Consider the following 12,166-nt stretch of genomic DNA (forward strand, 5'->3'; position numbering starts at 1 on the left):
TTTTGATTCTTCCTGGTGGCTGGTTGTGTTAATTGGCCACCATTTCATTTGTCTTTTCAAGGAAATGAAGAGACCTGCAGGTTTGAGATCTTTTCCTGAGATTTTTTTTTTTTTTTTTTTTTTAAGGAGAGGATTGAATGAGTATTGTACTCTAATCTGTAAGGAGAGTCCAATGCACTCCTGGGGAGGCAATGGTTCTGGTGTACACATTTATAGAGGATTGATGCACCAAGCAGTCATTAGATGTCCAGAAGTTTTATAAGCTGGACTGGGCTGTTACCACTTCCAAATTTTTCCCAGTTCTGACTTGGGCCTGGAAATTCAGTAGTAATCAGGTCCTTCATGCATATTACTAACCCCAGTCAAGGCAATCCCACAGAATGATGCAACTTGTGGGCATCATCATCGTAAGGTATCTACCACTGAATACCTAACTTACAGGTATATAAATCACAGAAACAATGGCATTGTCTGTCTCATTTCCAGGAAGCGAGTGCATGAGCCTTCCACAATGGGTGTTCTTACAGGACCTTGGCATCTGACAGTGTTTGAACTGGTAGAAAGATCTGTTGCCCCAAATACCTGCAGTTGCTACTGGACTGTATTCTCGTTTTTTTCTGTTGTCTCTAATGTGGCATGTCAGAAGCAGTGTGTAGTGCAGCTCTCTACCAACCCTAATGCAGTTAAAGTCATCTCTTTCCAGAATATCAACGTACTTCACTGAATTCTTTCTGCATACACGTGATCGGTCACCCATTTCAACGCAGATGTTCTCTAGTGCTTTCACTGGTGGAGAGACAGGCCAAAGCTGTATGTAGCCTTCCAGAGTAGAAAGACATCTCCTTACCATGTATGACCATATTATGGGAACTTTGTATTCTTAGTCTGCTGTTAACCATAACATGTTTATGAGAGCCTAACATGTCTGCTTTTCTGGGCAACATTTTCAAGTTTTTTTGTATTGGAGAACGGTCCATGATCCACCTGGAGCTGATTTGACCTGGCTATAATAATGAACCACTTGCAGTAGCTGGAAGTAGGGAGTGTGATCCTTTACAGTTTTACAAGACTGATCAGGCAAGCCTCAAGCCAGCATGACGCTGCACAAATGTATGGATAAGGAGGATCTTCATTAAGCCTTTGTTTAATTACAACACAGCTAACTCTGGTTTGGCTGCTCCTCCGCAGGGATGGTGGATTTTTAATTAGATTTCAGTTCATTGCCATGCTGGAGAAAGAGCATTACCTTTATTGCACTGGTCCTGGAGATTACTGCCTTCACTCTACAGAATGAGGCGGTTACTTCATTGGCATTGCCCCAGAATGTACTTGCCACCAACTAGTGGCAGTCTAGTTGTTATAGTAAGCACCTTGCAGCAAAGCAATTGTCTTATATCTGCAATGCACCATTCACACCCATTGCCCAAGTCTGTAAAGCACTTAGCACATTGTGCTTCTGGAAATAAATATTGATAATATAAATAATAAATATTTCTTAGAGCACCTCAGATATAAAAGACAGTTCAAGCAGGAAGTGTAGGGCCTGGTATGAGTTTGATTATTGCACTTGGTTGTGCGTTGTAATTGTTTGCATTGTAACTGCAGAGTTGCCACAGTGTCTCTCTCCAATCTTGGAGCATAGGAAAGAAATTGGCAGCCACTGCATCAGCCAGCTGGTGCAGAGATGTCAGGCTGGTATGAGGATCAGAATGTCACTAGACTTAAGGGCCAAGATTTAGTGTATCCATTGGCTATTTGCAGAATACTTCGATGTCAGTTGCCTGCAATCTTGTAAGTCACTGAGTGACATCAGAGCCTGCCAGATTCTCGTTGTATATCTGGGAAGAAGACAGCCCTGTAATGGGGGTTAAGCATTCCCTTTTCGTTTGTAATGTAACTTCAACCTTCTGAAACACCACCTTGGAGTGGTCTAAGATGCTCTTGAGAAAGGGATAGCATGGTGCCACTATACCAGTTGGTATGGACTGTGCCAGTAAGGGAAATCAACAGGGAGGTGTCTAGGACCTATCTGGGCTTGGGCAAGTGTGATCAGGCATGAAGGTTCATTTACAGCAATCCAGGATGGTGAAGGGAGGGAAGAATTCCCTGCCTGATACAGGTTTGTCAGACATCCAGTATCTAGTTATTTGGCACATGGAAGGCAGTAGGGATGACGAGAGGAAACATTAATTGAAATTTACTAATTTGGCAGAAACTTATTGTGGCTGACTGAGTTGATTGGCTTCTTATTTTACCCCTAACCCAATGACAGGCAGGGAAGAGAGTGGATCATTGATGCAGTGGGAGATCAGAAGTGGGGAATGTACTTTAATATCATATACCTGGTTTGGGCCTCATTCTTCCATTACTCAAACGGTCCGTTGGAGGATTTCAGTCTGTGGGACTGAATCCCATGTGAATGAACACTTGGTGATGCTTCACCATATGGAAGCCACAATTTAACCCCCAAAAAGAGTGGCACTAGACATGTCTGACTGTTGGGTAACAACTGAAGGTTTGACAGATACTATACCTCATTAATGAAAGCGGCAACCTAAAACTCCACCCAGTGCACCTGCCTAGAATTTTTATTTCTAATCACAGAAATAAGTATAGTTGCTGTGGCAACAAATAACTGTACATCTTCCCCCCCCCCTTTGTGATATTAAATACAGTGATACCCTTACACTCTGGGACCGAGAAAGTCTCAAACAAATTAAAAATGATGCTCTTCCATTACAGCAGATACGCTCCGACCTCTCTCTAATAGGAATTATGTGATCTCTGACACATATCTGAATAAAAGCTTTGGTTTTTCCCAGCTGTCCCCCCCAATGATTCTCGGAGGTTCTCCAGAACACAGAACAATGGGCCAAACTCTGCTCTCCTCTACAAAGCAGCAATTCACCCTGAAGTCAACAGGAGCTGCAGTCATGTGAACAAGGGCAGGATTGGTCTAATGTTATTACTGTAAGATCTATCACACTTTCTGATGACCTCCTGTTAACAACTGCACTCAAACCAAAGAGCTAAAAGCAACAAAAACAAAGATATACTATAAATACTCTCTCTCTTGGCATCTAGAAATGATGTAAAGACACAATTGGAAAAGCACCCTGAACTGCCTGTCAATAACATGTTATTAAATATTTTTGTCTACTACCACCATGACCATGACATTTTCCATGTTCATTTCACAAATGTGATCTAGAGTTCACTTACTGTTAGATGCTGGAACAGCCATGCCCTCATGATATTTGTGGCTACTTTGGGAAAGATGCCACGCTTTTTATGTCGCTTTTTGTCCTTATCTGGATCATCATCATCACCTGTGCTGGGGGAAGCTACACTGTTGTCCAAGCCGTCACCTGTAAATATAGTGAATCAAATTTTGACTTATGCTATCTTTAGATACTTCAGTCAAAGCCTGACTTTGGGGTATATGAATATTTAAATGGGATATAAAATTCTTTCATGCTGTAATTCCTGGGGAGGGGAGAGAAAAACTCTCTCAGCCAAATTCTGGTTTATTCTGAACAACTATAAGAATGAGATAGCCATTTCTCACATTTGATTCAGCACAGCAACAAAAAAAGTGACAAGCACCCTGCCTGCCAAGGTGGAGGAGGGGGAGTCTCTTCATTACCTGTTCATCACAGAAATCTCTCTGTGTTTACAGATCAGGCAAATGGTGTTTGACTCAAATTGTGGCTTGCAATGTATTGATGATGTAATGTCACCTTAACATACAGCAGCCCAGATGCCATGTTCCACTCTGAGATGCAAAGTTCAAATTCAGAGTCAGCTTGCTGGCAAATCTCTTGCACCATTTGGTCCTCTACCCAAGTTCAAAGGGACAACAGTAAGATTGAGGCTCTATCTATATTAAGACTGGAATTTTCAAAGCAGCTAGTTGTCCGACTCACATTCACTTTCACCAGGACTTGGGCACCTAATCTTCTGAGATGTTGTTAAAAATCCCAGCCCAAATAAATTCATGCTGGGTTAACAGCATTTATACCAATGCAGTATGTAAGCCCTGCCTTGTGCTGGTGCACCACCTCTACATTGATCCAGCGCAAATTTCCTTAACATAGAGGAACATAGCCTTAAACTCGCCAAATTAGCAGCTCATCTACGGGAGTATACAACTGGATAGCAGTGGCTTTTGTCTGTGATGAAATAGTGGCCTAGTGTGCAGAGAAAAACAAAGGTTTAGAGTGCATGGTCAATCAGTGCACCATTTTTGTTTAAAGCCCCCAAAATAGTTCATAAACAAATCCATACAGTGATTTATTCTGTTCATCCCCCCCATGTGGATTGAATAGTGTACCATGGCTTCCAAGGATAGTACTTTTATGATTAGTACGGAGTTGTGATGCAATTAGGCAAGTATTCTTTACACCCTGAGGCAAGAATGACCAAGAAAATCAACCAAACTGAGCTGAACCAAGAGTTTAACTCTGTTCTGTTAGGAATAAAAAAAAAAAAAAAAGATGGGCTTTGAACTGTCAAAATTGTGATACATTATGTAGAGTTTAACTAAAAAAGTGACTAAGTTTTATACTTTTAGTATTTTTCCTATTTTACTACTGACTGTAGTGAATTTGTAGCTGTCTTTATGACTGATTGTGTGTATTTAATGCAAGACTAGACTTGAATATTCCTATTTATAAAACAAGGTCCTCATGAAGAGTCCAGATATCTTTGGCTGATAAATTCTTTGAAAGCTCAGTAGGTTAAAAACAAAAAAGAAAAAGAAAAAGAAAAAAAAAGGCTTTTATACAGAGAAGCAATTCACCATATAAAATAATAATTCATAAAAGAAACATGAGCAAAGGAAACAACTCAACAGCATTTAAAATTTCCATGGGCTAATCCACTTTCTATCTGTAAAACAAGAGCAAGGAAAAGAAAAATATTACATGTTCATTGATTAAAAATGAAAAGCTTCTAACCTAATGACACTGTCTTTCACCACCTCCCTATGATTGTTTTACCGCTATTTTTAAAATATACTTTCTATCCATTTCTAACCCCCTTCAGATTAATTTAGTAGGCAATGCCTAGTGCCTGACTAGAAGAGAATTCATTGATAATTTATGGAAATATGTACTATAATCCAACGGAGATGACTTTTTTCCAGCTTTGTGCATCAATAGATAATCAAGGCCTTAAAGCAGCCTGAGCTTCCCATTACCTCAGGCAAAAGAATTCCTGAAAGCATGCCTTCAGGGCACCTGAATTATATACTCCATTAGGAGAGGAAAAGCTTTCTGCATTCCATGTATAACACTCCCCAGAACCTTTCCTGTTTATTTCTGCTGTATGAAAGCAGAAGCATTAGGAACAGAATTTTTTAAGTGAAGACTTATGTAGATACAATGGAGAAACCTTTCAAGCGAGAGCCAGATCACCTCCTTCAATCCCTGGCAGTGACCTATCCCAAATAAAAGGTTTCTGTTACATCATTAGCTCAAGCCAAAAACAGCCTTGGCTTAATGCACAGTTTGTTCTTCCTACTGTTTTTAGGCAAATACAGCTACTTTACTCCCATCTGGGAGGGAAATTACACTGCTGGGTTGTAATCTAAGACAAGATTTTCATTGGAAGCAAATGCTTTCAATCCAGTATAAATACTGGTGCATGTTCAGAAAAGCCTAAAACAATAAACCCTAGTCCTGTCCGACACAAGTTAGGGAAGGTGAAAGGGGGAAAGTGGATAATAAAGCAACAAACTATTCTAAAAGCAAATACTTTCATACATTTTAAATAAATTGTTTAACCTCTTCCACTTTTTGAAATTGAAAATTGATCCTGTAAAGACTAAACCTCAGAGAAAAGTCTAAATGGTCAATTGTGTTTTTTAACATTTCCATTCACTCTGCAATTTGATACAGCCACCTCTATGAGGTCTCCAGAGAATTTCTTTCCTTTTTTTTTTTTTTTTTTTAAATCACATCACTAACCAAACTTGAAGAACCACTGACCAACCACATGGTAGCAGCTACGAACCACGTTTGTAAAATGTCAGCAGTGACTTCATTCCTGAAGTTGACTTCTCCTACCGCCAAATGAAGGCAAACTGAAAAGGTGGAAATAATCATAAAAATGATGCTAGTCCATAAACAAGCTTACAGCCTCATTAGTATAGCAGTAGGCTCCACTGGGTGATTTATGCTCGTTTTGCTGATGCCATGAGGAAATGCCATAGGGCAACTTTAGCCAACTGCTAATGGTTTCTGACAGCTTCTTAGCAACTAGTGCAAGCAACGTTGTGGCGTTTGCTAGTGACAGAAACTGAAAATGTCATATTATCTGCCCATGTGTCACGAAGCCCGTGTGGCAATTAACTAGTAGGCCAGTGACTGAGGGGCCAGAAGCTCTTAAAAATGGCCTTTGGCTATTCAGGGGAAGAGTATGCACACTGCTTGCATTCGTGTTGCACATATGCAACATTTTAATGCAGAAATCTAGTTCACACTACCTCTGCCTCAGTCACTGATGAGTTCGGTCCACTCAAATCCTTTGTCTGCAGAGAAACTCCCAGTTGCTTTCTCTTTAGGCATTGCATGACATTATCAGAGGAATTTAAAGTAATCTGTCTTGATATGATTGTTTGAAATGGCAGTTTAATTGGCAATACCTGATTCTCTATTTTTGAGCATTGAATCCAAAAGGTGCTAGCTGTTTTTCTGCTCTCTCACAAATTAGTCTAAAAGGATTTAAGATCACTGAAGCAGACTTATTGCCTGTCAAATTGCTAGGAGCAAAGGAACTCTGCACAGCAACTAGACACTATTTAAAAAACACCGAGCCTATAACAAGCATAAGGAGAGTCTTGGCTCCACATTTCAGTTTCCAAGCTATCAAAACCATGCACTATATGTCAAACTGTCAAACCTTTCAGCATGGCCATTTGCCCTTTCAAATAATATTTAAGAATTGTTTTTACAAAATTTTATAGGCCATGGTCTAGTGAAAGAGGCCAACCAACAAAGAAAGGAATTTGTACTACAATTCGTCCATGGACAATTTCTTGTGAGACCTGGGCCTATCCCCATGGAGTAAGGCAGGTGACCTGTGGCAGCTCCCAGGCTGTCAGAGAGCTCAGATTTCAAACACACTCGACTCAAACATCCCAGAGTTCCCTATTTAAGCACACCCAGGCATTTAGGCTGTGCTATCTTGTTCCTTTCAAGAAAGGATAAAGCAGCATTTATTGTATTCAGACCATTCAATGGGTCAGACTGGCCATGTCAGCAGGGGTTCCTCTCATTCAGGTCAACCTCCCCCCACGCCCCCAGACACATTCTCCTCCTACAACTTCCCTTTTTTCCCCTTCCTCCACACCCCAAAATTTGTAGACAGAAGCAGCAAAAAGGCAACAAAGTTTGTAACAATCCCATAGCACGCAATTACTCCTGATGTTTATGGATGGTCATTTGTTGGCAAAATAGGTACTTTATAGGTGTGCTTGCATTCATTCATAATAATGATGCGCTGCAGTCATAAAAATCATATGACAAGTTTAAACAATTTTTCCAAGTTTAACAATGAGCCAAAAAAAGATCCTACTGCAATATTAAAAGATAGGAAGTATAACTTTTCATTAAATATATTAGGCCTAGGACAAATTTTCAAACATAGAAGCCCGAAATTAAGCTCCTAAATCCATATTTAGGCTCTAAAATAAAAATGACCCGAATCTGCAAACGTACTGAATAACCCTTGCTCCCATTCATTTCACTAGGAGCTGCAGATGCTCAGCACCTTGGAAAAATCAGGACAACTTCTCTTTAGGGGCCTAAGATCCTGATCCCACAAACATTTGCACATGAATGACTTTATACATCACAGTAGTCCTGTTGAGTTCAGTGGAACTATTCTCAGGCGTAAAGTTAAGCACGTGAATGAGTCTTTGCACAACGGGTCCAATTCAGAGATTAGGAGCTTAATTTCAAGTACCTATGTTGAGAAATTTTGGCCATAATTTATACTTCATACAAAATTCATGTACATACACATAGCGGGCCAAATTCTGCTTGCATTACTCACATTAGTGGATTATTTACATGAACAAGGCCAGAAAAATATGGCTCATTCTATACAATTTTTTCTAAATACACTTGGCTAGAAAATTAACTCCTTTTCCAACGTATTTTTAGGCTACGGACACCTCATTAATTGTCTTAAAAGTTAACTATAGCTTCAAAAAAAGAAAAGGAGTACTTGTGGCACCTTAGCGACTAACCAATTTATTTGAGCATGAGCTTTCGTGAGCTACAGCTCACTTCATCGGAGTGAGCTGTAGCTCACGAAAGCTCATGCTCAAATAAATTGGTTAGTCTCTAAGGTGCCACAAGTACTCCTTTTCTTTTTGCGAATACAGACTAACACGGCTGTTACTCTGAAACCTATAGCTTCAAAGACAATCTAAGAAATACCCTGCTCCCTGAAAATATTTTCACAATACACAATCTTATGCAATAAGTTGCTATTTCATTCTAAGTAACAGTTGTATGATCAAATTTCTTTTAAAAATATTAATTTTTTCCATTACAAGAACACTTATTCTTCTTAAAAGGCTACATTCCAATCCTTGCTCAAGAGCTGAAAATTTTGAACATTTTAAAGAGATGTTATTCAGGGGGATTATAGTGGTTAAATTAGATTAAAATTGCCGGGGGAAAAAATAGCTTTGCTACAAGTCTGAAAAATTAGACAGCACTGGAACTTGCACAACGAAACTGCAGGATGGAGTCTACATTCCAGGGTCCAGCTTTTACAATCCACTTTTAGATAAGAATCTAAATCCACCACTTTAAGGAGTTCACTGAAGAAATGTACCCAAAAGCACTGGAAAATACTCTCAGCAACTTTTAAGTGCACCCTGAATTGCAACACACCATTAACATGGGACTACGCCAATGTCCTTTAAAATAAGGAGGCTATATTGGATTTTGTATCAGAGTGATATTGTTCTCAGTTCTAGCGAAACAAACACACAGCTTCTCTTCATTCATAGTCTTGTAGATAATGTTGTCTTTTTAAACTCAATACACAGTAAAAATTAAAAAAAGAGCATTCAGGTATGTGTTCCCCTTTACTTCTGACTATTTTTATTATGAGACACTTCAAATTCTCTAAGCAGAATATTTAACTTTTAACCATTTATTCGCAGCTGTGTTGGTCTTTTCCTCTTACATCCCAAACAAGAGCATAAGCCTTTTGGTAACCATTCCTGATCTTAGGTGCACTGGAATCTTTTTCCACAGTCAAAACTGATGTTCATATAATCAAGACAAGTTCACAGTAAAGGGCATTCTGGGAAGTTTAGTAGACGTCAAAATGATGTTTTTGTATCTGATTGCACTGGAAAGACTTGCTTATTAATGAATAATTTAAGCTAGTATAATGTTCCAGAGTGATTTTAAATAGCATCAAAACAGCTTTCCTCAAACTTATGTAGGAAGGGTTAATTACAAGCACTTTTCACGATATTTGCACTATTCACTCAGATGCCCCTTACTGAAATATGTAAGATATGTATTGTATGTTAGCCATCAATTTGCTGCTTTCACACCTGCACTAAAAAGGGCCCAATCATGCTAAATACTGAGATTTTCCTGTAAGATGGATAGCATCTTCAACTTGGCTTTCAATGAACTCAATAAAAAGAAAAGGAGGACTTGTGGCACCTTAGAGACTAACCAATTTATTTGAGCATGAGCTTTCGTGAGCTACAGCTCACTTCATCGGATGCATACTGTGGAAATTGCAGAAGACATTATATACACAGACACCATGAAACAATACCTCCTCCCACCCCACTCTCCTGCTGGTAATAGCTTATCTAAAGTGATCGTCAAGTTGGGCCATTTCCAGCACAAATCCAGGTTTTCTCACCCTCCGCCGAGAGCCAGAGATTTTCAGCTCTGAGAAGGAGCAAGCCCGAAGATGCTGTAAGTCTAGAGTGGGACAGAAGGAATTACTCTATCAGATCCTGACTGTTACTGTTCTTGGATTGACTGGAGCTAGGGAATATAGAATATGTGGAACACCCATTCAAATTTGAACCCGGAAAGTAGTGACCAAAAGTCATTTCTAAATGACAGTTTTTCAGAGGCCTCTGAGAAATGGGTTGCTGGTCTAATTCTAGTGCACAGATGTTCCCCCTCTAACTGGCACTAAAATCTAAGGAGTGAATGGGTATGAAGACTGAAGCACCCACCCACTCCAGAAGAAGTCCTACACACACTGGCATGATGCTTGCACAGCCATCATCCATGCTGTACTTGTTCTGTGCGTAAACAGAAGGGTTCACGTGACAGGCCTGTCAATCTGGTGGCTTTCACAACAACCACATTTTTTAAAAAAAATAAGTAACATTACCCCATTGTGACAATATCTCAACTTGCCAACACCCAAACGTGGGACTAGAAGTGAGAACAGGGAAGACAAGAAAAACAGTAGTGTAGAAAGCTTAAATTGGCTGTGGGGTTTCTTTATTGTAAATAACATTTCCTGTTGCTTAAATTTCACAAATAGTTATTTCTGATGCAAGTGCATGATTCAATGCCTGCTGAAATAAATAGGAAGAATTACATGGACTACCTTGGGCTTTGGATCCATCCCCAAAAGACTTACAACAATGGATGTTTGGGGTCAGGGTGAATTTAGAGCACCCTTTGCAATGAGGGACAAATTAATTAAGGAACAGACTTGTTAACATATTTAATGAAAAGAGATAATGAGGAACAAAAAAGGTTGAAAATGAGCAATAGCAATGCACAAACACAGAATGGTTGGGTTTGCAGGCATATCTTACAGAGGTGCCTTACATTTTTCATGCAAGGATTCAGATCATGACACAAACAGCAGGGGGTTGCCAGTCACAGATAGTATCCATATTTACAAGTTACTAAAGGAAACAGTTGCAAAAATAGCCTACACAAATATTCGTATATGGTGTAACCTGGCCAGGTATAAATTACACTCTGGCATTTGACAAATTTTCAAAGTTTTTTCTTCTTGAATCATTGTACTTTGTTCTTTAGAGACAGGAGCACCTTTTTCTAGTAACTTGATCCCCCTTTTTTACTTGAATTCCCCTCAGGCAAACCACCAGCAAATTAGCTGTCTACACAAAGAGTAAAAACAGCATTGATGAATAGGGAAGAAACACAGATTTTACTCATTTTCTTCCATTCAGCAGTTTTTATAGCTAAACACCAAGGAAAAAAACCCTGCAAAATGTAGTACAACTTCTTAATGGAATCCAGGAAAGTCCAGTATTATGGACAAGTTGCAAGATATTTTTAAAGTTATGTATCTATACTCTGTGTTAAATATTAAAAAGAAAGCAGTTAATTTAATGGGAAGCCAACAACTTTCTCCTGCCAAAAAACAGAAGCTTACTTTGGGCAGTTGTAAGAATAAATATTGCATAGAAAGAAAAATATGCTGTTTTAACCAGGAAAAGTCAAAAGCGCTTAGAAAAATATTTTAACTAAAATCTAGTATAAATGTCATAACACTTGTTGAGGAAAAATGGATTCAATATGAAAAAATTTACACACTTTGTTCAAATATGGTACTTTTAAAAAACCTGTTGGCACATTAGCTGAGGAACCAGCCTATTATGCTGTCAACAAGAAGGAAATAGTCTATCTACTAGACATAAAAGTATTTTGGCCTGAATTTTGATTTGACTTGTGCTTATGCACAGGTTACAAACTGGGAGCATATGAAGCAGCAAAGGAGCGTGTCTTCAGAATCACGCTACCATGACAGTCTGCCGAAATGTACATTGATAGTAAAAAGGGTCCAAAACCTCTGCTAGTGTAAATCAACCTGGCTCCACACCAGCTGAGGATCAGGCCCAGTAGGTGGAAGGGCCTCTCTGCGCATTTTACACAGTTTGTAGGACACCTGACTTGTGGCTGAACCTAAATGGATACAGGAGGTCCAAAGCAAAGAGGAGAGCATCCCAGTTATAGCCTATTGGCCAGTTTATTTGTGGGAGTAATTTCTCCCAACCAAGTGTTACCATAGGCCACCTTCCCTCAGCAGGGCTGCCTTTGTCCTGCACCCTGCCAAGAGATAGGAAGCAATAATTTTTCACTGCTTCCTCCAGTCTGAGAGGGAGATAACCAGAGATGCT

The 12,166-nt window shown here is 39.4% G+C and overlaps 1 protein-coding gene across 4 annotated transcripts in view; it reads right to left on the reverse strand.

The window, feature by feature from the left end:
- Positions 1-12,166, reverse strand: part of MEIS1 (Meis homeobox 1) — a 123,597-nt gene that overhangs the window by 52,853 nt on the left and 58,578 nt on the right. For all 4 annotated transcript variants that reach the window (XM_074949554.1, XM_074949555.1, XM_074949552.1 and 1 more), the window contains exon 8: positions 3,223-3,368. In XM_074949554.1, the coding sequence (XP_074805655.1) occupies positions 3,223-3,368 (146 nt within the window). The remainder of the gene's footprint in view (positions 1-3,222; positions 3,369-12,166) is intronic.

This window comes from Natator depressus, chromosome 3 (assembly GCF_965152275.1).
Source record: "Natator depressus isolate rNatDep1 chromosome 3, rNatDep2.hap1, whole genome shotgun sequence".
Classification (NCBI taxonomy): Eukaryota; Metazoa; Chordata; order Testudines; family Cheloniidae; genus Natator; species Natator depressus.